Below are 27,255 nucleotides of genomic sequence, written 5' to 3'. Positions count from 1 at the left end.
GAAGGTTTGAAGAACACTATTAAATCAAGACTGTCTCTTACCACAAGCACAGAGCAATGACTTTTGTTAATATTACTTTTACTTACATGGTACATAGCAGTTTCTGGTCCAGGTGTGCCCATGACTTCTTGCCTCAATGACTCCATTTGTAAACTAGGCAACAGTGAGTAATGACTTGGACTACTACTCTTGTCTCCCTTCTTTTTGGACTTTTTCCCAGTATCCTTTTTGCTATTCCTTTGAAACATGTAATCTTCTTGACCTATTTTCTCATTGCTCATATAGCGAAGCAATGAATTTTCTGTTGAAAGGAAAGTAATGCAAAACATCACTGTGAACTTTTACATGCATGTAAATCCTGCTTCCAGAACATGCAATATTCTTGCTAAGATCTACTGCCAATTTTAACTCTTTGGGACTATTTAATTTACAAAACCCATATGCTTCTTTGGTTCAGATTTAATAACAAAGAAAACTTCTGGTAGGGAAAATTCATGACTCTTATTCTGGTATGTTTTAAATAAAGGGGACAAAATATAAGAGAAGATGCACATCAATAAATTTTGTCTTGGAGTTTAAAACAAATGAGCAATGATGGACCTATGATAATTTTATGGGTTTTGCTACTTTTTTAACCAGGAGTCATAATTAATACAAAAGTCAGTGGCACCACACATTTTAAACTAATTTGCTCTGAATGTTCATTGGGGATCATTCACCATATCATACATACTTTCCCTGAATACTCTTCAGCATGTACCAATTTGCAGCTGACCCAGAAGCAATGTCTGTCAATTTAGGAAACCTCATCCGATTTCTTTTTCACAAAATTGTCTCTCTTTCCCTGCATTAATGTGAACTTCTAGTACCCACAACCTCCTGTGGCAAGATGTTCTTCAGCTTGAACATGAACTGCACCAGCTCATTTTCTTTTTATCCAGCATTTGACAGGGATATTTGAGCTCTTTGCTCTTGTTTCAGATTAAACACTGACAAACCTATTTCCTTACTTCAGTCCACGCAAGCTTTTATAAAATTTTATTATGTCCTGCTCCCAAACTGAGAATGGGCAGTCTGGCCCCAGTTCAGAAGTCAGTTCAAGCATCTGATTAATTTTTGTTGTCTCCTAAACTTTCTTGAATTCAACTGTATTTTTCTTAAGAGATTAAGAGACTGGAATTCCACACACATACCATGACAACAACTGACACGGCAGCATAAGAATGCTTCTAAATTTGGTCTTGTATTCTTTTCCTAATAATTCCTAAGTATTTCATTTGGTCTTCTATTCTTTTCCTAATAATTCCTAAGTATTTCGTTTTGTGATCCCTACTGAATATTTAGTTATTTTTACAGAAATAGCTATCATTGCTGTAACATCTTGTTCTTGGTTGATAACAGCAATCTCAGAGGTTGCTGTTATCATAATTTTGTACGTGGAGTAATGTATCCAAGTCTCACAACCCAGAGAAAAACTTATCCTCTTTGATTTTGAAGTAAATCCCATTCTGGTCTAGAATGTTTTCCAACCAACTTCTTAATCCTAAAATAGACTCTGCAAAAAATTAAGCATATATAATAAAGAAAATACCAAAACAGGTTCACAAACATATATAGCTAAGCAGGCAGCAAAATGATGCTGAAATATATAGCTTAATGCAAGATAAAACCTTGCCTTGTATAAGATGTGTGTTCAGATTACTTACCTCTCCTAGTATCTCTTTTTATTTTATTGGGATCTTCATAATCTCCCACCCAGTTATATTCTACTGGCATAGAAATAGGCCTCAGCTTCCCTGGAAACAGAGGAAAAAATTGAGATCATGCACCATAAGGCAGCATTAACCCAACATTCTTTAGAAGAAAGAACAAATTATGTGCTAAGCTGCAATTCTACAGGGTTGCTTACGAAAGAGGATCCAGCATTGCCTCTGAACAAGAGGTTAAGACATGAGTTCTGTTCTCTTTAACAGAAAAGAAGCAGCTAAGTATTTAATGGAATTTTTTTAAAGTTTAGAAAATAAATCCAGTGCCCTACAAAGTCATCAGTGGAATGACGTCTGATACTGAAAATACATTCAAATTACTTCAGCTTTCACTGAGCAGTATCTATTTCTTATTCTGGAAGCCCCTGGCACACACATGGGAGAATTGTTTTAAAGCACATGGGAATTGTTGGTAACAGAAACTTGTGCATATCACTGAAGTACCTTCACAAATAGCATATTTGCTGGTGGGCTTACAAGATCCATCAGTGACTGAGAAAGGAAATAGAAAACCTCTACATGTCATTTCTTTTGTAGCATTTTATCCACAGAAAGCAAAGTGCATTATTATTGCTAAATTCACTTTGATCTCAGACAGCAATAAAAATAAATATATTTTATATATTTATAATTAAAAAAAAAATAAAACTAGCTGAAGACTATTCTGTCTTTTAAATTTTGACTGGAAGCTGCTGAATTGATTTTAAAAAATGCTGTAAACTATGATTTCTCTTTAGGGACTTCACATATATAGCTGTAAATCAGTAAAATCAGTGTGCTAAGGAACTTAGCGGGGCCACTTAGAATAGTCTTAGAATGGTCTGAATTCTTTAGCAAGTTAAAGAGTGTATTGAAACAAAGTGTATGCAAATAATATATTGAAACAAAACAGAGAAGCATAGCACATGGCATATTATCTGAAAGACTGAAAACAAAATGTTTTCCCAACAAGATCAGCCCTTGCTCTTTTTAAATCAATCTACCAGTCAAAAATCCAAAAAGCAAGTAAATAGTTTGATTTTAAAAGTAGCAAAGTTTAAAGTAAAAACTGCAAAAGTCCTGTAAATTATTTTAGTAGAAAATTCCTACATTAAAATTTTACTCCACATTTTGAGGTTAAATTCAAGATACACTGAAAAAAAATACATGTTTATAATGAAAACAAATATTGAAACATGTCCATCTCCCTGCTGTAGTACTGTGTCCATGGAAAACCCACCAACATCATTCAGCCAGCATAATGATAGAAGTTTTTATCATCTTAAAAAAAAATATTGACAAAAAAAGTTGTACATTCTGTTCAGACCACAGGATCAGGTCACAAATACTTCACTACTCAGGAAAATCATAATTTTCTCTTATCATTAATTTTACTATTTAGGGATACATATTTAAGTCTGATTGAAGCTGGTGAGATTTAGTGCACACAGTCATTTCCTGAGTGGGGAATGCATTCGGCTCATGTGTACTTGATCAAAAACAGCTCTCAACAGTTTCTTTTTCTAGAAAGAAAACTTTCTTTTCTTTGTAAGGCTAAACACATAGTATCTTATTAACTGCACACTTAATAAAATAGAAAAGCTACAAAATTGATTGTTTAAATCTCTTATTAAAAGTAACAACAAATTTTCTGCAAAACCTTCAGCTGTTCAAAGCACCTGCTTTTGCATCTGGCATTAAAACTGCAATGATCAAATTTGTTTCTTTCCTTAAATTCAAGTTTCATTTGTCTGTTTCTTCTCCTAACAACCTTGGTTTTACACCCCTATGGATTCCCTAATCTCTTTTCCATGAAAAGGACACTTAGGAAAATTTTCATCTTGCATGTGAACAGAAGCTTTCCAAGGCAAATTAGCAGCAAGTATGGAAGACCTCAAAGCCAGTAAGAGCAACAAAGAGAAATATCTTTGTTAACATTGTCAAAAATATAAAAAAATTCCAGTAAAGAAATTACTGAGGGCCTTATTAACCTCTCACGAAGGAGAACTGAGAAAATTTTTGTAAAAAATCGCAAGATTAATGGTAAGTACATGTTGAAAATAATTATTTCTCTAGGCCTGGGAACTCTCTCTAACCTTCTTTAATGGGTGACCATAAGCCAGAAGAGTGTTATTGTCATTTTCCAGATTTCTGTGAAACCCTAAGGCCATGCCTACCCACAAACCTTATGCTAACAAATGCATGTGGGAAATTTTAGAATTTAATGCTGAAATGGTAATATTTTTAGAAAATACACTTAAATGAAAATGGACTTGACAATTCATTAAAAATGGAATTGAATTCATTAAAAAAGTGAGATCAAAAGTGAAAGACTGTAAAACAAATGTGTTAAATAATGACTGATTTTCAGTGGAGTCTTTGATCCATGTCTTTATGACCCTTTCCGCTAACAGAAAAAAAAAGGCAGAAAAAGCTATCCTATAACAAAATAATAGATTCAGCAGTCCTTGAAGAAGAAATGTGTTCTTCCCTCTCAACCACCAGCATTAAAATTTAATGTCTGGAACAGTGAGTACATCTCTGTTAATGGAACTGACTGCAGCCACCAATTGTAATATTTGAAATACTGGAGTAATAAAATTGATGTATCCATTTTCAAAACTTAGTTATTTTGCACAGAATGGGCATGGTTAGGAAACACTTGAAAACACTTTGAAATCAAAAGGATTCTGAAGATTTTTCAGCAGGATGGTGTACTTGTGTAGAAAGAGTGCATTTTGTGAAAATGCAACCTTTCATGTTGTGCAAGCATGTTGCTCCAGGTCCTGAGGATACTTTACACAGCTCAAGTTCAATTTATATCAAGGTTCCCAAGTGATTCTGGGGCATAGCTGCATGATGTACTAAATCTATGCTTCCTCATAATTTACATCTATTTTCTTCACAAAGGGATATGATGACAGGACTGTTACAATAACTAACATACAGCTTGTGCTCACTTTTAAAGCTGAAGTAACACAGCAGGTAGGTTGAAAAAATGTTCAAGTGTGTGCTCAGCTAATACTACAGCAGTCAAAATAACTTTTTTAAACGTGAGATATCGTATTCATTTTCTTCCACAGCCTACCAACTCTATGTCTGTACAATTTCATAGTTGGCAACAGAAAACCAGGTCTCCTAGTCCAAAGCTAAACCAGTTACCACACTAGGTAGAGTTCCAACAGCTTCAAGGGTAAAATAAGTTGGAGTAGAAGGGTTTGAGCATCAGAACTCTCACCAGAAATTGTTCCTGAATTCTCATCCAAAATAAGCCAAAATCCAAGATGTGGATGTAGCACAAATACACATGTGGGCTCACATGCAAAGTTCCTTTTGTAACAACCTATGGTCTCAAATAATAAGGCACTGCTATATGTAAAAAGCCACCATTTGTAATATAGGAAGTTACAGGAGGTTAATACAGTATTACCAAAAAAAGACCACTGTCATCAGTCATACTTCAATTCTGGGACTAAAGAATTATAGAGTTTTTGAGAGCAGTGCCGCATGAAAGCAGCAAGTCACCTCTTGGTAAATCTGAAGGGATTTGATTGTTGTTATACCTAAGAAAAATTTTCCAAAGCCTAGAATTCCCAAAGAATTCCAAAGCTTATTCAAATCTTGCCCTTCCAATGAGATAAACTCCATTCTGAATTTTTAGTAAAAAAATATGAGCTTCTGGTATATGTTTTTTCAATAAAATCATACTGAAACATAGTCTGGAAAACTAAGCTGATAGCAAAAATATATATACAGAAATCCCATCAATTTTAAACTGGACTTACCTATCACAGTAAATATTTTTCTTTCCTATAACAGAATAAGCTCTTTGGCTGAAATTATACTAAAGTAGTATTTAATTCTCAGCAAAATCAATGGCCACCAGAAGTATTTTCATGGTTAAAAACAAAAGCAGATGCATGAAAATCCTAAAATCAACAAATGGTGATTATCTTTATGAGATCAATGCTGTACCATATGTTGGTGTGCTCTCTCTCCTTCCAGGACCACTTGTTCTTCCCTTCTCATACTCATAGCAGTACAAAACTGCATCTTCCTCAACCACGTTGAAGCGTTTCCGATATTCTTGGTCCAGAAATGAGTTTGGAGATTCAGATCCTGTATGAACAGGTTTGCCCACTATATGTCTGCCAACATCGTCACAGGGGAGATTTCCCTTTTCATCCCTTCAGTTAAAAAGAAAAGTTTTTAATATATTGAGATAAGACACTGAATTTTTTATACTGCGAATATTGCAATAAACATGGGCCTATGCCAATATTTTATATGCTGAAACAGATGAAATCCACCCCACATCAGGAGCACACAGCATATATGCATTTATATGCCAGCCACCTCACACATTTCTGCTTGTTACTGATTTATCCATCTCATGGATTTCTCTTGAAAATTATTATAGAAATAAAATTGATGTGCCATTACTCTTTTATTTTTTCTTGGTTTTTTCTGGAATCTACCTAGCACTTTGGGATTTAGGGAAGAGGAGAAATGTTGGCCTTACATCACATACTTTTAAGACATGTCTACGCGGTAAGCATCAGCAAACTCAGTCTGGTTCCTCACATTTTATCCCAGATCAAGATGAACCAGGCACAGAAGATGTACAGACACCTGACATAGTTTTGCACAATCATTTCAGGTCTAGAAGTTGTATAGGCACATCCACGCAGTTTCACATACAGTGTGCAGCACCTGCTTATCAGCTGCTACCCCAGGACAGTGCTCACTCTGCACTTTGTGTCAGATCCCCATTATCTTTTTGCTTTCCTCCACCTGTGCCCCACTCTTTGAAAATGGAAACTAGTCAAAGGCATCAAACAGCAGTGCTGGGTTAGGAGTCCTTTCTTGCACTAGATGAACCAGGACTTGTCTAGTAAATGTGCTGCTACAACTGCCTGGAGATGGCTGCAAAAGACCTGATCAGACAGCCATTTCTGGGCAGCACAATAAAGGTGGTCAAGAGAGAAGGTGGTATTCAAGAGGTAATCAAAAGACAAGCTGGGCCATATGCTCTTGTTGGAGTCCTTCAGCTACTGTGAACCTCCATGTGAGTTCCAAGCTGGCCACCATGCTGACCCCTACTTCACCTGGCATCTTGAGACTCCATCTGAGGACCAACCAAAGCCTCCTCATGGCACCCAGGCAGCCATGAAGGATGAGAAAAGGCCATCCTGCCTCGGTGTGACAGTGCAGCATCACAAACCCCCACTGATCACTACACTCACTTTGGCCAAGCTGCTTTCCCAGAGCAGGCATGGTGTTGGCTTAGGGGAGAGGCTGGTGCAGCCCCAACAGGGCTGTGGGCTCTCCTCCAGCCACAGAGAGCCCTTCTGAGCTGACAGAGCTGGGCACCCCAGCAGGTAACAGGATGGACACTGACATAAACCAGCCAGATGCTGATTGATGCTGCAACCACCATCAGGGCTGGCCCAAAGAAGGCAGTGCAGCCTGACCTAGAGGGATCTTTACTGCAAGCATGGAGTTAATACAGAGCCATCAGACAAACACCCTTTGCCACAGCCCTCTAGAGATGAGGGCTCCAGTTCCCATCCCCAAAGGTACTTGATAAATATGAGCAGGCACTAACACACAACCAGCACTCCTAAGCAACCAGCACATGGCAAGTGTTGGTCCCTTTTTGTCATGCCATCCATGAGAGGATATGTCAGCAGCTGTACTGTCTGTGGGTATCATCACCCAGCCTTTGGGTTTTACAACTGACATCAAAATATCGAGTCTTTTCCTCTATTCTAGGAACAAAAGGAGGCTTGATTGTTTGCTTTTTTTCCTTTGGAATGGCAACAACAAACTGAGAAATAGATGTTGAGCAGTTTGATAATACCCAAAATACACACATGATTTAATATAGTTAATCACGGGCAAAAAATCTGATGAAATGCCCTAACAAATTACTCAGAAACACTGCACCCTATGAGACAGGTGAACTCAAGAACTGTCCATTTGGATTAAGCTGATGAAAAAATTCAAATGTACCAAGCCTAATCTCTCAACAAAATTACAGCTTGTACTAATATGTATTATAAGATTTAATCTGAATTGGTCCAAACTACTGCATTATCATCATGATTTAAGAGATGTTATTAAAAATAATCACAATTCATTTGGAAGTTCTCAATTTGTACCGCAGAACTCAAAAACTGAAGAGTAGTGAATGTTTAGCAAAAATAATTTAAAAATGATGATGCACTTCTTATCAAATAAAAATATTGTGATGGTAAACATAACCAGTTTCAGGAGCACTAGGTTTTTACCAAATGACTACTGCATTCAAAGACAAACACACCTAAGACTACTCTTTGGATGGGTTTTTCTTCTCCCCCAATTTTTTTTATGTTTTTGGATTGGAATTAAATACTTGGTTCTTTTCTGTAAATTTTCTGAAAACCGTGCCCTTAAAATATTTATGTGAGCATAACAAAGAATTGTTATCAGGGAGGTAAAATATGTATTTAATTACTGTGCACAATTCAAGTGTTATGACTAAGAATGCTCTCATTTAATCTAAAGAAAAAAAATAGTTATAGTAAACTAAAGTATGGTGAGTTCAACTGGGTTATACATGCCACATTTGAAATAATTCTTTTTTTCCCTGAGAAACAGAAACCAAGCCATGTACATGGAAGGAACATGGGGCACAGCTTAAGGCTTCACAAAAGGCTTCTGACATCCTCATGAAGCCAAAATCACACTTGTGCCCTGGAAGGTTTTTCATATATCTGAAAAGTAATAATTTATCATAGAATGTCAACTCCTCCTCCCCAGGAAGCAATTTAACTTGCCATATACCTCACTCTTGGACAAGCCCCTGGAAAGTCCTGTCAGTATCAGGTCATCTTATCAACTGGCTAGAGGAGTTGCTGATAAGAAAGTGTAAGAAAAACTCAGGTACGAGACACTGAGGTGCAAGAAAGAACATACAACCTTTATATATATAACATATAACCTTTCCAAGAAAGGTAACTAAAAGAAAAGCAACAATTAATTTAAAAATACATTAACTGGACATATGATACCTGTGTCTAGGATTATGGAAGCTTTAGGAATTCTGATTCCTCTTAAAGACAATCCTAAAACTCTGGACAGCCACTTTTTGCACTATTTGTAGGCCATAATTCTCTCAGAATTTCAGGAATTCAGGAATCTGTGTACATTATGGAATTATAGTGAATCATTTGTGGTTGTGTAAAGGTAGGCTAATGAATTTGCAAGGAGGATCTGCTGCTCTTCTGGCTCAGCAAGTCCAGAGGCCTGGGAGAGATGAAAATGCTGTTCCAGGTGGCAGGTCAGAGTATCAGCTGTACTGACAGGGAACAGCAAGGTTACTGCACAGTCTGTCTGAGTGGCCACACTAAAACACAAATCTGAAATTTCTCAAATATCAGAGAAAGAAAACACTATGGCAGGACTGAACAGTTCTGTTCTTGGAGTTGAAAAGTTTCTTTCATTTAACTCAGACTCTCTTGCTGCATTATCATTATTGGGCAAGGGGACAAATATGAGCTCCTTTCCTAGTTACAGATCGAGGGTTTCAGGTAAATTTTGCTCTTCTGAATGAGACTGTTGCAGCCAATTGATGACCCCATATAGGAGAAAATAGGGTACTGGACCTTCTTTTCTGAAGGCTACTTTTTGCAGACAAGATACTGATTCAGAATATTCTGGGTCTGATTCAACACATCTACCCTTAATAACCAGTTTACCTGCAAAATACAGTATTAATACAGTATTATCTACAGGGAAGACTAATAAATAGGTATGAATGGAATGGTCAGTTACTTCACAAACATTTTTTAATCCGATTGTGCTGAGAAATGGTCTTTTTTACCTTGGAACATAAGGTTCTGTTGGAGGAGGAGGTATGTAGAGATCTTGAAGGGCAGAGCTGTCTCTTTTTGTAGGTGTGCTGATAGTGCTGGATGGAGTAGCAACACTGCTTGTAGGGCTTCTAGGAATAAGAGGCTGGTTCAAAAGAGAAAGAGAAATAATCAGGATTATCCTTATATATTACACATTTTTATTTGTAAAAGCCAAAACCAGAATTAGTTCAGAAGTCTAAAGAAATAGTTAGCAGTTCTAACATTCTGGGTGATTTTAAACTGACTAAAAACCCACTCATGCTAAGAGGACAGATCTACAAATGGACACGTATTGTGCTTATAAAATTGACTCCTCTGATTGCATCTTTTTCTCTTTAGAACAGCAAGTTTATTGCCAATGCCCATAAAATCAGTGATCACATGAGCCACTGGTGAAGGCTTAATGAGTAAATAACAAACAGAATCCAGTTAATTCCTTAAATAAACTAACATTGTAAAGAAAAAGTCTAGTGTTTACAGCAAAAGGTGCATAAGTAGGTATTAAATTGAATGTCAAGTCCTTCCATCTGCTCTACAGCTTAAGAATTAACTGTAAAAGCCTCAGCTTATGCCTGCAGATGCTGTTAAATCAGGTGCTGCATCCTCAGAGCACACACGCTATGAAAGAATCAACTGGAGATTATTATTATTATTATTCATTCTCCTGGGTACACTCCTCACAAAATAACATTTACTCACAGGTAAATAAACTGTACCTTCCTTTCAAAATAATAATGCATTCTAGCTATCATTCTAGTCCATACAGTATCCTTCTCTTAATCACATTTTTTCACAAGATTTTCTAAGTCTCTACACAGATGCAGAAAAATCAAATGAGACGAAAACTTTGCTTTAGTCTACTTAATAACACATCTGTCTATAAACAAAAGCCTTGTGTGGCTTGGTTTGTGTGACAGCTAAAATCAGGTAGAAGAAAGAGCAGAACAGCAAGTTCAAGAGTATCTTCATATACCCAAAAAAGAATCCAATATTAAAATATACTGAGTTCTGCTTTGAAAGAGTTTTTTCTCCTCCATCTTTTTGGAAGTTTACTCCTTGAAGAAAGAAGTGCTAGGATTGAAGAGAATTCACTATACCTAAAATTTCTGACCTTAGTAACTACTTAAAGATACAAACATTTCACACTGTATTGATAGCAGAGAAGCTCTAAATGTGGACTGAATGGGTGCATAGAAAGGTCCTTCTCTCACCACTGTTACCAATACTTTATAACAGAGCAAAAGGGTGTTCCCTGTGCAGAATAATAAATTCTCATTTTCTAGATATTAATCTTGACATTGTAGCAGAAAACCCAAAAAGTTTAAAGCAGGATCGTTGCCAGAATGTTGGCCTTTCATCAGCTGGTGATAAGAGATACAAATCTATGCCTATCAAGCCAAGGCCCCACCACTGTGCCACTTTTTTACAATCTGTACGTAGGAACAACAAATATCACTTAGGAAACCTCATCCTTTAGCCAGTTACTGCCTTGTTTTGGAACAGAGCTGTGTTAGGTGCTATGTAGCCCTAACAAAATAAAATACATGCTTAAAATTTTCTTGTTAAAACTTTGCAAGTCCACCTTTAGAGCGACAGCTATAAATTGACAGAAGTTTTCTGGTTTTGAATGTTCAAAATCTGTCTCCTATAAACAGTGATACTGCTTAACTCTTCTGTTGCTCATTAGAGTTAATGTGAGTATCCTACAGCCAGGCCAAAGAAAGACTGCCAGTACTTACAGAAAGAAAGGGAGAAAGACACACACAAAAACCAGACAGGTAAAAGACTTTACAACCACTAAAAACAAGACAAATCTACAAAAATAAGAATAAAATTGGTGGCAAGAACAGGTCAAAAACCCCAAAACAACCCAAAACAATAAAAAACACCCTAAACATCCTCCCTCTCTCTTTCAGAGAAACAAAAATCTTATCCTTTATATTTTCATCTGTGACACTGTAGCCACAGATGTTTTTGAACCACTAATACAACAGTGTCTGCTACCTTTCTGATACCCTGCACTTCTCTAACAAGAACACTTCGTGGCTTGCTGAGTGGCCCATTGAATTATTTTTCATTGTAAGCCAAGAGGATTTTGTGACCTAGATCCTGTTTACACTTGTTAAGCCCAAGCTGTTTGCTCATGGCTCATACCAGCAGAAGCACTGAGAGGAAGACAAACTGCGTAGACGGGTTTGCTCTTCTCCATTTAGAGGAAGTAGTCAAGCCTTTACCTCACCTGCATGAAAAGGGAGGTAAGAGGAGACGGGGACTTGGAGACCAGAATTGTGGCAGTCAATGAAACCAAAGTCAGTCAAACCATAAGCAGTGAGCTTATGGTTTATCTTACATAGGGAAAATAATGCTCAAGCATGAAAGTGTTCTGGACTTACAAGAGTTTGATGTGCCTCTGGTGATCCTGACAAGCTGCTGCAGGGCTAGAGAACATAGAGAAAGAATTTCCCTTGTGTTACAGCCTAGAATACCTGGCTGCAACTATATAAATTCTAATGATATTGTCCTAACTTCTAGAAAAAAAAAAAAAAAAAAAACCTGAAGTCTGAGGAATCTGTTTGGTACAACACACAGCCCTGACATACAAGTCAGTTTGTCCTCCAGGCAAACTGCTGGATGATCCTGGAAATCAGTCTGGGTTTAGACATCTTTGACAAATGCGTATTTTGGTTTATCTTTTAGCACAGGAAAGTGGTTGAAACAGTGAGTGCAATAGGAAGAAATGGTATTCAGTTTAACCCAGAAAGCCACGAGCTATCCAACTTACTGAAGGCCAGTGGTTCCCTGTCAGACACTGTCAGAGGTGGAGACACAGTGTAACTGTGGACACTGACCGACTGTGGTACCTCACAGGATGGCAAAGCAAATTCACTGTCCCAGGGCACCTGGAGCTCCCAAGGGGACAGAAATCACAATCCAATCCATGTGGAGCTACAATCCTCTAGGATTGTCCCAAAACATACTAGGACGTCTCATTTATTTTCAATATTGCTTTTGCATTGCCAACCTCAACTCTGCTTATTTCCAAACAAACAGAAAAATTGTCCAAATAGAAAAAAAGCAAAATCCCAATTTAAAAACCCCAGCATTTATCATGATTACGTCAGTAAATCAGTAGGTTAGTAAGAATTTTTACATGGTAAAAACATACAAATGGTCTCTCCTGGTAGTAGCTCAACACACTGAGAGCCTTGCTGTAACTACCACCTTGTGCTGTACAAGTTCAGGTTTCATTTTTATGTACAGAATGAAAACATCTTCAGACCCCTCTGGTTGAAAAGAAAGCCTTCAGAACATGGCCTAAATGTATGGTACATGTACACAGCATTTTGCATAGGAATTTAGAGACCTCAACTGCTCAAGTCAATCTGGTCACATGCAAGCAAACAGTTCATGCAGTTCTCTGCTTCAGGGGCAGCCACCCAGAGGGCCACATGCAGGCTCCTTGGACACAAAACCACAGGCAACTCCAGTCAAGTATTTCTCAAGTGGATGCCTTGGAGATCAGTGGTATCACTGATTTAATTCTCTGACAAGGAGTAGAGATTCTCCTGCTGCAGTTCCTTCTGGCAGGCTGGCCAGGGCAAGTGGGATTGCTGAAGCAGCAATAAAACTAAAACATTTTCAGGTCTAAAGAATTGAATACTTAGCCCATGGGAAAAGCTTGACAGAGAAAGTTTGGAAGTTACATATTAAAACTGGAACAACCTAAAAATGTCACACAAATGACCCTGCATCAATCTTAATCCACAATGACAGACACAAAAGCTATAATTCAATATATTTTGGAGTACTATTTCTCAAACATTTTGAATGCACCACCCTCCCTCAGGTTCATTAGTCTTTGCAGAACCGTCCCAAAACTGCTGCTTGGCTGCAGAACAGGAAAGCAACAGTCTTTACTCACAGCAGCTGGGAAAAAGGAAATCCCTGTCAGCACTGACTGGCAGCAGACAGGTCCCCTCCCTTCAGTAGCTGATCTGCCCGTTTGGCTCTGCCCTGTGGCCCCCACCTCCCCTCTTGCCAACAGGACCCATTGCAGCTTTTTGCACTCCCAGTCCTGAAGAAACTGGAAGGGTGTCCCAGTGAATCAGCATATTCTTTTTGATTTTTCTATCTAAACAATGGATGTAATCAATATGTAATATACACTATCTAAAATTATTTTAAATGTTTAAATGTCAAAACTCTTTGAACCTTTCATTAACACCCTTGGAAGCTGCAATAGAAGTCTGAGAAACATTGCTCCAAAAAAAGACATACGATTTTTCAAAATATAAGCAAAGTTAATACAAAATTTTAGATTTCATTATCTTTATACAGTATTTGCATCAATAAGCAGATTTTACTACCAATATATTTTTCACATTGAATCAAAATTACAACAATACATTGAACAAAATGTTTCCAATATTTTTTTATAATAACAATCATGACATGAAATAATGAGACACTGTAACTAATTCAGAGTTCATTTTAACAGTGCTACAAAGAATGCCCAGTTCCCATGCAGTTAAAAGACAACTAAGTAATTTAAAAACAAACAATTGAGTGTTTTATTCAAATTTAATAATTAAAAAGGATAGGATCATTAGTTCTAGTCATAAATGATGCGAACAGTATAGCATTGTTTCTAGATGAATGAAGGAGGCAATATAATCAAATAAGAAAATACACTGAATAAAAATAATAAAAGCATCATTTTCTTTCAAACAAAGGGCTTCTTATTGCTGCCTTTGCTTCTTAGGAAAATGAAAAGCTCAATGTGTAACAGTGGAAATATGATGCACATCTAATCCAAAACAAACTCTGTTACAAAAACTACAGATACTGAGCTGCTGGTGGCTTTTAAAACAGTACAATTTAATCAAATACAAAACAGTACAGCAAACTATAAAGATATACAGAAGGTGACATTTAAAAAGACTTGGTGAAGGAGGGGTCAGACAATTTTTTTCCAAGTCAACACAGCAGATGTGACTGGCAGCTGGACCTGCCCCATCCTCAGCGCAGGAGGAAGAGCCTTCTCCCTGACACCAGCAGGTGCATTCCACATTAACTGGAACATGGCACAGGTTGCTCTGGCACTCTTTTTCTGTATTGAAAAAGAACTGGATGAAGAGTCTTCCACGCTGTAATAAAGTCCATTTTCTTTTGAGTAATTAACAAAGACTTTTCCAGAAGACAAAGGAGGACTTTGCAGCTAGGTTCTTGCTAGTGTGCTGCCAGCAACTTACACAAAATTTCTTATGCTCTGAGAATCTTCTCTATTGAACTTTCCACCTTTATTCCAACAGCACTTGAAGGAGCCTTCCTTTGAAACCTCCCCAGAACAACACAAAGTGGAAAGGAGAAATAAAACAGACAATCTAGAGCAGAGGAAATTTATTTTGGTTAGGTTTTGAACTAGACAAAAATTTAGACAGTTCAAAGATAAAATCACCTCTATATCAAACAAGGAAAATGAAAAAAAAAATAAGGGTTAAAGTTAATTGGTTGGTTCACTATATTCAGTAGCAGTCAGAAATACAAATATTGCAAACTGCAATATCATTCTAGGTTCTCACACAATGGATCAGTCTATCAAAAAAAGTTAACTGAAAGGCAAATTTAGTAAGATTTTTCTTGCAGGCATAACACCTTACCATTTATGGTACAATACCATATTAATAAATACTTTCAACTTTGCGAACGGCAACCACTAAATACCCCAAGGCCACAACTGTCTAATGCTACTGTTGAAAAAGCAGTAACAAACAACACAGGCTGAAAAATCCCTTGACTTCGCAAATTTGGACATGATTCTAAAATGCATCATGGGAGAACCTTGATTACCAGTAAGAGGTTGGATACTGATGGATATTAAAACAGACAATCAACTCACTGAAAACACAAAAAAAAAAAATCCCCAATCAACCAAACAGCACTTTCTTTAATCAGGACACAAGGGGGAAAAAAAAGGAGGGTTTTTTTTCTGTACTGATTGACCTTAGAGCTGGAATTAGTGCGCTTGTAAATACAAACTCATTATGTAATGGTGCATGGTATAGCCAAAGGCTAATTGTATTATTTTACTGCACATCAAACCATTCAGTTTCAGGATGGCTACATCAGATGCATAATTCTTCTTCTTCTTTCTTTCTCTCTCCTAGCCTTTCATATTTATTCTAAGGATAAGAAAATTTATGAAAAGAATAAATATAAGTGTTTCTGCTAAAAAGGAAAAAAAACTTCACCAAGAATTAAGAATTAATCAATAATTATGTAGCCTGAATTTAACTCCTAGCTCATGGCAAGACTGCAATGCAAAGGCAGAGCTGTTCAAAGTAAACAGCTAAAAATTCTAAGAAGCATTTATGCCAATTAAAAACCATTTAACATCTGAATGATCTAAAAGCATTTTCCACACTTGGAGACTGTGAATGTTTGGCTGGCATATGGCTAACCTAGATCACTAACAGTGGGCAGAAAGCTCTTAAACATTTCATTATCAGTTTATAATTTAACTCCTAGGACACCCTGTCACCCACGCACAAACCAGCTCGATGCACTGGTGGTACCTGCACACTGCCTGAGCTGGGACACTCATTGAGCACTTTCCCAGCTCACAGGGATATTTATTATCTCTCCATTAAGCTTAGTTTGTCATGCAGCTGCAAATGGTAAACTTCATGTTCTTAAACGCAACTGCAGACTGAACAAGCTGAATGTCATTTACCAATAATGCCTCCACATTATTCACTTTAAGCTAAAATTAAATTTCAGAGGTTCGCAATTAAAACATCACATTGTAAATTTTAATGTAAATGAGTCTTCTAATTTAATACACTGAAAAATTTACCTTCTACACGTATGGCATAAGCTATTAAATGTACTGATTGGTGGGATGCATACAAAAAAAATCCAGTCTGATTTTGTGTCATCTTCCTTACATTAGGGCACACTTCCACCTTCCACCCTCATTCATCACAATATGATTAGGCTGTGACACCACATTTTTCCTGTGTTCACTCTATTTGCAGACACAAAAAGACCACAGCAGGTTTTTTTTGCTGATGCTATTTCCCATTTTTTCAGAATTTCACTCTATAATCTATATCTCACTCTATTATCTTTTGAATATTTTGCACTTCAACAGAATTATTACTAAGTCACAATTTCCTTATAGCTTGTGTCTGCTGAATAATACATTTAGTTCAATTAACTTAACTCTGGGATGACAGCACATGTGTAACATTCTCAAACATTTCAAGACATCCTGATATGGGAAAACAAGTTAGCATAACCTCCCCTGCTTGCAAAGTTGATGTTAAGCAATGCTTTCCTTTACGTTTTTCTGGTATTTGCTATCACTTTCCTTCCTCTCCTCTCACATTACATCCCAAGCTTTATTAAAGAACAGCTCCTTTATGTGAATCAGGAACATAAGAAATTTCAGAACTGCCATAGCATCAAATTTCAATTGTTACACTTAAGAGTTTTTCTGAAGAATTTTTTTTTCCAGGCAATTAGTTAAATATAATTTCTTCATATTTTAACAGCTATAAATTTACACTGCACTTGGACTTCTTTTGATGCTTGTTATTGCTAAAATATACAGTACTGATATCACACTTAGGCTACACTTGAACTTCAATATCAGCTGACTTCAACATCTGTTCAACTCTGATCTGCATAAATCAACAACAGAAATTTCCACATTATGCATCTTCTGAAGTTTGCACTTCACCCTGGAGCTTTGTCCACACTTAGCCTACTTAAGGAAACTGTTGTTTCTCACACTAAAATTATAAATTAAAACAGACACACATATGCCCACTGCACACAAGTGCTGAGTGAGGTTCTGGCCTTTTCCTGGTGTCATGTTTGATAAAATCAGAATATCATCATGATACCAGAACTCTATCTGCAATGTTTAACAGTATCTCTATTTGTGCTCTATTTAGCCTTGAAAATATTAATATTTTTCATGCTAACAGCAAGAACTGATCTTCCCACCCCAATACTCCCATTGCCCCCCATTCCCCAAATCTGTAACATTACAGAAAATCACCATCTAGGGTCAATGTCAACCAGTAAAGAAAATCCACATTCAAAGCAGCTGTCCAGATTCCCTTTATCATCAAATGCAGAGAAAGAGGCATGTGCAGGAGCAAATTCACTGTATCCTAAAGGCAGATCAGTCAAAAACAGGCCAAGATGAATGGATCAGTAATTACTAATGCACATTTGCTGGCCAAAGGGAGTTTAAATGAGAAACCTGAATGACATGTAGATATTTACATAGCAGATCTAAAGTTAGATCAGTTGAGTAAGACCCAAGTACCTGTCAGAAACTTTCGATGTGGGGTCTGCAGTGTAATTATTCTGGTAATAAATGATAAAGTGAAGCAAAATGGAGTATTTAGGAGCCTGGTCCAATTCACCTGAAGAAATACCAAACTCACCCATACTCAGGATTTAGACTGAAAATATGTGACTCCATTTAAAGCAATGATGTGAATTTCAAATTTGTATTTATGTTCTCACTAAAGCTATGGAAACAGCCTTCAAGTACAGACATTCATACACTCATTTCATGCATCCAGATTTGCACTTTTATCTCCAGATACTAATTTCTGGTTGAAAGTTTTTGTCACGTGTGCATTCAGCTGTTTATATCTGAAAGGCCAAAAACCTCAATTATTTAAAATCTTAGTTTCAAAGACTCTAATACATTTCACCATTATATAAATATTTATACACACACACACACACACATATATATATATATATACACACACATGAAAGAAGTTCTTCATGGCATTAGTTTTTAATGTATCTCCTAATATTTCAAATGGCATAAGACCACAGATAATGGCAGGGGCATTTCCATATCTCATTTTCCTATTGTTCAAACTTTGCAGACATCTTTTCTCTTTCATATGTACTTAATTTTTAATTAGAACTTTAAGTGCAGTTACAAAAACGTCCCAAAGAATGCACTCTCTATGCAAACAAAATAAATTTCTAAAGAGTATTCTGTTTGAACTGAATGGAAAAAAGGATTATTTGTTGGTTGCATCAGTTAGTTACATGCCTTCATCAGTCTGAACATAACTTTTATTTCCTAGAGTAATCAATCACAGTGACATTTTATCCTACAGTTAAACATGAAAGCTTTAATGAAATTCTTCCGCAGCTTTCAGCACGTTGCAGATTTACTAAAATTATGTGCCCAGCCAGACATCCTGTGCTATGCCTCCTTACGTGCAAGCCTTCGGTCTCAAACATAAATACAGCTTTGTTTACGTGAGGAAATTTTGATTGTCAAGTGATTTATTGAATACAATCACCTTATAAATTTTCCTATAACTCCAGTAGTGAGAACTCAAACATTTTTATCCCCTCTTTTCTGAGGTTATGCTGTACTGAGATCTTCACAAGAAATCAAACTAAAATTTATCATTTGTGAAGTATTGTTTGTCTCTCCTTAGCTAGAAAAGATTATCTACTTTTCTGCATTGTAGAACACTGGGATGGTTATTTTTTAACTTTGAAAAGTTCTAACAGGTTTAATTTCAATTAAGCCTATGAGAACAAATCACATAGAAATAATTTCAGAAACAATTTTTCAAAGTATACAAGAGTAAATCTATATGCTGCTGAGGATGAAGCACAATAAAGCATCATTGAGATAACCTGTAGTTAAAATGATGGTGTATGACTTATGATTAAGCTTCATTACCTGCAGAGCAAGGGGCTTCCATCTCATATTTTTCAGTAAAGCTGGTGCTGAGGTAAGCATGCTCTGAGGTCGCTTTTTCAAAGTTAAGATAACACCACTCGGATCCTCTCGTAGTGCATTCACCAAATTTTTCAACTGCCACCCCACCTGGTAACCAGTAAAATCATTACAATAAAATTGAGGTACATTATTCAATATGTAATGTTCCCTTTTTAAATAAGATTAGTAAATAACATAAAGGAGTGTATATATATCATAAAGGAGATTAACTCTAGAAATGTCAAAACTTAATTACTGCATAAAAATCACATAAACTAAAATAATTACTATAATGCATTAAGATGTATATGCATCATGTCAGGTTTTAGAATTAATAAACTACTGTTATTTCACTGAAAAATGCACAATTAAATCTCAAGGTGTTTTCAAACTCAGCTCTGGTACACAGACTTTAGAGACTAGAAAGTTAAAAAGCCCTGCCTTTTGCATTGACAGTTCATTTCAAAACTGAGCATTTTGTACTTTGTGGTTACTATTCAAACGTCACTAACCACACGTAGTCATACACTACTACTCCTAGCAGCTTATGCAGGCACAAACCAGCTCAGGAAAACCTACTCTTCACACTGCTATAAAAGTGAAGCCAGAATCACAAGGCCTGTTTTAAAACAGTGTTTCTTTCATGATGATTTCAGAAACAAATACAGTAAATCAATGACAGAAATATACTCCAGTCACTACACATTAGTCCAAAATAAAATTTTCCTAATTTAATTACAGCATTTCAAAATATTTTAAAATTAAAACCTTGATTAAAATGGAAAGCAACAAGTTTCTATTTATAAATGCAAGGAGTCTGAATAATTTATTTTGCACTTTCAAGTATTTTAAATACTAAAAAAAGTACTTTAAATACTAAAACATTTTAATTTATGACAATGGTTTTAAGTCTGAATATGGCCTGATTACAGGGTATCTATTGCAAAATGCTTTAGGATAGTAAAAGTACGCTTTTTCAATTTTGGCACCTAGACTGGCAATAGATAGAATCATATATCCCTTCAAAATCTTGGCCTGTAGACCCAGAAAGTGATTATTTCTGTAAATTTGACAGCTTTTCTACCTCTTTTTGCTCTGTTTCCCACCCTTGCCTGGCTAAACAAACAAGTAAATTTCCCTAATTTGCAAATGATCACAGTTATGGCCATTTTCCTTCTTTCACAATTTGTACAAGAACACTGTCAAGAAGAAAATTATCTAGCTGAGAAAAGGAAAAACAAAGATCTAGAACTTTGAAGTGATAAGGTTATTTTATATTTGAATAATACATTGAAAAATCCCATTAACAGTGTGAACAAAGAGCACAGATGTTCCTTATCACTGGTACAGTGCAACATGACACAAACATATGTTACCTATGCCTAAGCAAGATAATCACATGTAGGTTCTTGCTACTTATTTTGTACCTTATTCCCTATTACACCAAGCATTGGTGTATCACTTATTTTGATTAGTATCACTTCTTTTAACAACTGCTTCTCCCCAACAAACCACCTGAGCCAACACTGATTTTACCAACAACCCAGAATCACAGACATGGCTCAAACCCCATCACCCTTTCTCCAGCTCCTGTGAACCTACCTGTCCTGTTTCCACCACAGCAAAGCCCAATATATCCAGGATGCACTTCTACAGTAAGATTATTGTATGCAAAGAAAAAGGGTATTGATAACATGCATATTTATAAATATTTTTCAGCTTTCACAGACAACTTCTAAACATGCTGAAATCCTTATTTTTACTCCTATGTACTAGGCATGTGGATATTAAACTTTGAACAAAATGAAACATTAAATTAACCAATTTCATCTCAATTCCCACATCCCACTGAAGTTTTTCATTGCGTTTCAACAACATTTAAACAAAATATCTTCAAGCCTAAGCTGTGTGTCTAAGGACACTGCAATCTTATTAAAAAAACCCCTTGCTATTTACAATACTGTTTTCTTATTTTAGAGACTCTCACCACAGCTTAGAAGCAATATATTCCCTACAGTTACATCATGTCACTGTGGGCATATGTGAGCTTTCATTTGCTATCCAAAAGAAGGAATCACTGGCCTACAGTTCATGTAAGCTATTTCTGTACCTAAGGTACTGCACACTGTAATTCCCTAATGCAACAACTGAAGAGGGATTAGTGGAGCAGAATCCTGCTGAACAAAGCAGCACAGGGAGCCCTGAGGAGAACATGACCTGACCTCAGTTATGGAGTCAGGATGTAAAGTTCTTCCCAATTAAGTTGGAAGTATACTGCATGTGAAAACTGTACTTTAAAGCCATGTGTTTCTCACTGAAATAGCCAGAGGAATATAAATAAAATTGGGGCTTTTTGGCTATGCTAGCATTTTAAAAATAATTTTAAATGTACTTTCATACTTTGCAGAGATAAACTGCCTCGTGTATTTGAAATATGCATTACATTGCAATAAATGGGAGATTATCTAGTCTCTTCGTAAGAGTTTGGGGGATTAAAGAAAAAAATAGCTTCAAAGCACTAAATCTGATGTATTTAATTTAGAAGCTCATGAATAAAAACAATTTAACTTAATTTTTCACAGTGAAATTCTGAGTTTACTATAAATTTCAAATGAAGTTCATCCTCTGCTTTTATCTAGTTCCCTGACATAAGTTTTCTCGCTGTTCAGACAGGCCTTGATGACTCCTCATAATCTGAACTAAACTGGCCTAAGAGGAACAAGTCACATAAAAAGTAGTCAATAATCAATTGAAGGAAATCAATGCCCACATAGGAGGCCTGGTTTTCAGCTCCAACATAGTTCAGATACTCTCAAAATTCACTCTGACACAGACAAAACAATTTTTTTTGAGGAGGTCAGGCTGCAAAGCGGAAAAAGCAGGGACTATATCTGGAACTGAAAACTCTTTCAGAATTCCACTTCAGTGACAAGTAACCTACCCTTTAACTACAGTTTGGTTTTACTCTCTCTAACATCTCCTTTCTCATTACCACATTTAAAAATTTGCAACTTCTAATCATCAAAATTTTGGGCAGAATTTTTAAAGTTCCTATCATATCCTTGCCCATGTACTACAAAAAAAGGACAGTAACAAGAAAGTTTCAACACTGGTTTGAAAATTCAATATATACGTAAGAGGACTGTATTAGCAGACTACTTTACTTACAGTAAAATAACCTGAGCTATTAATTTTGAGAACAGTGCACTATGCTGACCAGGTGGCCATCTTTATGGGGCAAGGAAGATAAAACAAGCAACAGTAACATAAATTTACATTGTTAAACTAGTGCCCCTGGAAGCAGCAGCCAGGAGAGGTGTCTGATGGCAGCCCAAGCCCAGCGCTGGCTTTCGCTGCCCGTGCCTGAATCCCTGTGCAGCTCATGGCCACCAGGACAGCCACTGGTGCCCTGAGGGTCTGGGTGAGATGGTTTTGCCAACATTAGAGCAGCTCTGCTGGAGGAGTCTGCCAGGGCAGGGAGGGACACAAGGGGTGACCCACACCTATGGACTGGTGGCCCAAGGCCAGATCCACAGCGTTGCTGGGGTGGCACAGGCAGGGGCACCACACTCCCAAAGCAGAGGGAACCCTGCACAGAGACACAGCCTGCACACAGGGTGCCTACGCACCAGCATGAGGCCACCTCCACATTTCTCATTCATTCCACCACGGCATGCCCAGGGACTGTGGCCAGGCTGGGAAGCCTCACAGGGTGCTCCAGAGTCACTCAGGACAGCCAGGTTCCTTCAGCAGAGCAAGAGAGGCACAGGGGAGGGAGCCCTGCACAGCCCTGACACATCCTCCTCCTCTCCTTGCCAAGCACCCACTAACCCAAATCACAGGCAGCTTTAGCAAAGGGTGCTGTTACAAGTCCCCATCCATCATCACCTGGAAAAAAACATGCTTCTGAGCAAGCTGAGATACATTTAAAAGATCTCTATGCTTCTTTGGCTTTCAGCAAGTCCATCTGGATGACACTATTACAACAGCCTGAAATTAAACTTTTATTTTGAATTCCTATTCTAAATTGTCAAGAATTTCACTTCTAAATAATTAAAAGTTGTTCTTAAATAGGTTTCCCCCCCCAAATTAATCTATTACCCCCTTATGACAAGCTTAGAAGATTGGCAATAATCTTGCTTTTTCTGGAAGTAACCACAACCATTCATTGAATCTTTTTGTCACTCAGCTGCACTCATGACAGTATTCCCATAGTCCTGTGCTCATTCATGAGTACTGCTGTATGTTATGATGCAGAAAGGAGATCTGTAAAGTATTTGAGCAGGCAGCTCAAATACAATTGGATGGCCCTGCACTAACTATTTTTAGGATGCTATGAAATAACCTACAGTCTGAAAAATCTATGACTTGCATCCCCAGAGAACAGCTACATCAATTAAAAGCAGTGTGCAAACCCAATACACAGTGCAACTGTGAGGGTTGAGAGGGTGGGATAACAGACAAATGGTAAAGAGAACAGATTTCTCATTTTTACAGGCATAATTCTATTCTAAGGGTGACCCATGAAAGTTACTGAAAGTTTTCTGCATCCATGAAAACAAAACTGTTTTTTTTCCCCATTACTTTAATTATTTCCTAAATTGCAGATTTTGAAAAGGTAAAAGTAGTAATGTCCTTACACTTTTGAAGGAAAAATAATACCTTGCTGCTAAATATAATCTGCTAAGCCATTTCCTATTTTCTAACTATGGGAATATGCAAAAACCACTCTAGTGTCTAATTTTAAAAAGTTCGTGGACTGGAAAGATAACCAAAATTCTTTTTCTTTCAATGTTGCCTGTAATGAGTTGCATGCACCCAGAGTACTTTGACTGATCAACATTTCAGGCTTCAACTTTTCGGCTAAAAAACTTGAACAATTTCTAGAAGTAAAAATACATTCACCTCAAAAAATAGGTTTTTTTAAAGACTTCCATATCAAACACTATCTTGCATTTAATGAAAAAAATAGTGCATAAGGAAAAAATCCCCAATACTGCACTTCAAATAACAAATATCAAACATAGCACGTTGTTCAGCAACTCAGAATCTGACAAGAAATTCAACAGCATCATGTTGCTAAATTAGCAAACTGATTTCCATGAACACTGGCCAGGAACAAGCTCAGTCAGCTACTAGCCCCATGAAACAAATGTTAGTAGCAAGTATCTTTCTTCCCTTTCCTTTGCTGCAGATGCCTAAAAAGGTGAAAAATTAATGGAAAGCCATAGGTCTTCTGTCTCCAGAAAACAGAACTAGTGAGGGAACCACAAAAGGATGCTTACAGCATGGACCACCACAGAGATGAAAGCTGTGTCTGTATGCAGTAGGGCAGGCAGTGTCAGGAGAGCAGGAGATGTCTTTTCAGGGATTTATCCAGGTTCTTAAGCTAGCATGATAATAGCATCCTACTTGCATAATGGTTTTCTCCTAAAGAGGAGAGGTTAATAATATTGTGATTGCATAGGCTGCAATTCTAATTAAAGAGTATCTTGGCTACATTATTTAAATCAATGCAATTCTAATTCAATGTTAAAAGTCAGTTCTGTGCATCCTAAAAATGTCACTGATCATACTGCACTGTATCATTCCCCAAAGTCACAACAATACAGTTTGTATGTAAAGTACATTGAAAAAAAATCATATCTCTTACTTGAATAATTCCTGATATTTCACTAAATCTTCTGCTTACTACTATCAAGCCATGAAATAAGTGATTTTTAAATTCATTTTTGTCTATGTATACTAAAGATCACAATTAAGAGACTTTCCCAAGAATAAACTAAGTTAGGATCCAAATTGAGAGTTGAGTGCAGAAATCACCACCTCTCATTAAACTGCCCTAAACACATTTCCTTGTCAGAACATGTATCTGACCCAGAGCTTAACTTTCACAAGTACAGCAAAGTACCATCATAATTCAACAAACTTGAAAATATTAGTAACATGACTACAGAGCACCTCAGTATAGGAGGCAACCATCTGTATTATCCGTGAGGGAACTAAAATTTGATTTATCCAGAAACAGAGAATCAGTTTTGTACTGAAGCTTGGACACTGTTTAATAGCAATGCTTACCTTTCATTTTGTACTGATACAATCAACCTTCAGCTCAGAGCTACCCCATTGCTTTTGAGTCATTGCTAGTACAACATCCTAGAACAAATAAATGAGCATATTTGTTGGAAGAGCAGATTCCAGCTTTATGGGTTTGGTTATATATTTTACAGACATAAAGGTCAGTTATTAGGTACAATTTCTGAGGAAGAAGGGTCTCATTTCCCCATTTTAGGGTATGGCTCTAAAAAATGGGGTTGGTTCCAGCTCAGATTTGGTGCACCTCTGAAATTCGAAGCATTTTCCTTCACTTGGGTACCTGCAGTGACTGGCTGTCTGCAGTGTGGCAATTGCAAGGCATCTCTCTCTTCAACCAGGAGCACAGATAACCAGAAAAGACAGCTACTGGCAATTTGGAAGGTTTTTACTCAACTCTCCATCTAGTTTCAGAACATGGATCTCAGCACTTTCTATCTTCAGAAGGACTAAACTCAGTCAAATACTTTCAAATACTACAAAGGTGTTTCAAGCACCAAGATGTGCATAACTTCCATGGGGGCAAAGCACTGTGCTGATGGGACTATGCACACACAAACCCCAATCATGCAACAGGCAAGAAACCTTTAGCTCCTTGCACTGGCATATGGGCAATGAGGGCTCTGGTCCCAATTCCCAAACATCACTTTTTTTATGTAATATAAATGCAATACAAACTAACACACACTGCAGAGAACAGGGTCTGGGAGCCCTGTTGTGATGAGCAGGCCCTACCCCTTTCTTCAGCAAGGACACAGAAATTAAACTCTTATGAACAAAGGTGCTGCAACCAGAGTCCCTGCTTGGCCTCACTTCCAAGGGCTTCCAAGGAACATATGGAGAGCCCAGGTGCCTTTTCATTTCAGCAGGGCTTCTCCCCAGCCTACAAAGAGGCTTTTCAGCATCCTTGGGTGGCCTCTGGTGAATGCCAAGAAATCTCAAGTGACATCTAAACAGGCAAAAAGAGCTGGTGGCAGGAGCTGGAGGCTGAGGCAGAATTTCAGCAGACTGGGTCACACCCTGCTTTCCCACAGATTAAGCTGCAGTATGGATGTGGATGGGTTCCTTCTTCCTCAGGAGAGAGGAAGAGCCAAGTTCTCCACACTTCATGTGGCGTAAGGAATGTGCTCTTCAGAAGTGACCCTGCAGTATTAACCCACAGTCACATTTGCCTTACAGGAACTCATTTTTGTGGCCCTGTGCTTAATCTCACCATGAGAATTTGACTTGGGTGTGTGTGCATTGCACAGTCTCATCCCCAAATGCTTGTCCTGGAATTACAACAACAAACATATGGAAACATACATGCATACACATATGCATATTTCTTTCAGATTAGATTTACATCATCAAAACTCATTATTTTAGAATGATTCCAGTGAGTCAGTAATTCCAACAGTCTTTGACCTCCCCCCAGATTTTCAGTGTATAAATAAACTACTTGAGATCCCCAGCTCAAGTGCTGTTACCCTTGAAGCAGATGTTTCTCGAGACTGAATTCATATAGTGAAAATAAATTAAGACATTACATAGAAATTGTCAAAGAAACTCAAAATTAAGGACATTAATGACCAAGCAAACCGAAAAAAAATACCCAAATCGAAAATAAGCCTGTAAGGAAACTTAGTCTGCATCACTTAGCTGGGAGGGAGGACAGAGATATGGAGTTAAAAGAATTTGTCTTAAAAATGCAGGAATTATTTAGTCATGATAGAGCTTTTCTTTTTTTTTTTCATTT

At 37.2% G+C, this 27,255-nt stretch overlaps 1 protein-coding gene across 6 annotated transcripts in view; it reads right to left on the bottom strand.

The window, feature by feature from the left end:
- The window catches only part of CNKSR2 (connector enhancer of kinase suppressor of Ras 2), a 205,884-nt gene that overhangs the window by 75,422 nt on the left and 103,207 nt on the right, over positions 1-27,255 (bottom strand). For 4 of the 6 annotated variants that reach the window (XM_058044931.1, XM_058044932.1, XM_058044936.1 and 1 more), the window contains 5 exons: positions 19,386-19,532; positions 9,613-9,746; positions 5,721-5,932; positions 1,707-1,796; positions 87-301 (listed from right to left, as the gene is read on the bottom strand). In XM_058044931.1, the coding sequence (XP_057900914.1) occupies positions 87-301; positions 1,707-1,796; positions 5,721-5,932; positions 9,613-9,746; positions 19,386-19,532 (798 nt within the window). The remainder of the gene's footprint in view (positions 1-86; positions 302-1,706; positions 1,797-5,720; positions 5,933-9,612; positions 9,747-19,385; positions 19,533-27,255) is intronic. The other 2 variants (XM_058044933.1, XM_058044935.1) reach the window with 1 other exon arrangement.

Source organism: Melospiza georgiana, chromosome 2, assembly GCF_028018845.1.
Source record: "Melospiza georgiana isolate bMelGeo1 chromosome 2, bMelGeo1.pri, whole genome shotgun sequence".
Classification (NCBI taxonomy): Eukaryota; Metazoa; Chordata; class Aves; order Passeriformes; family Passerellidae; genus Melospiza; species Melospiza georgiana.
This window is presented reverse-complemented; position numbering and strand designations above follow the sequence as displayed.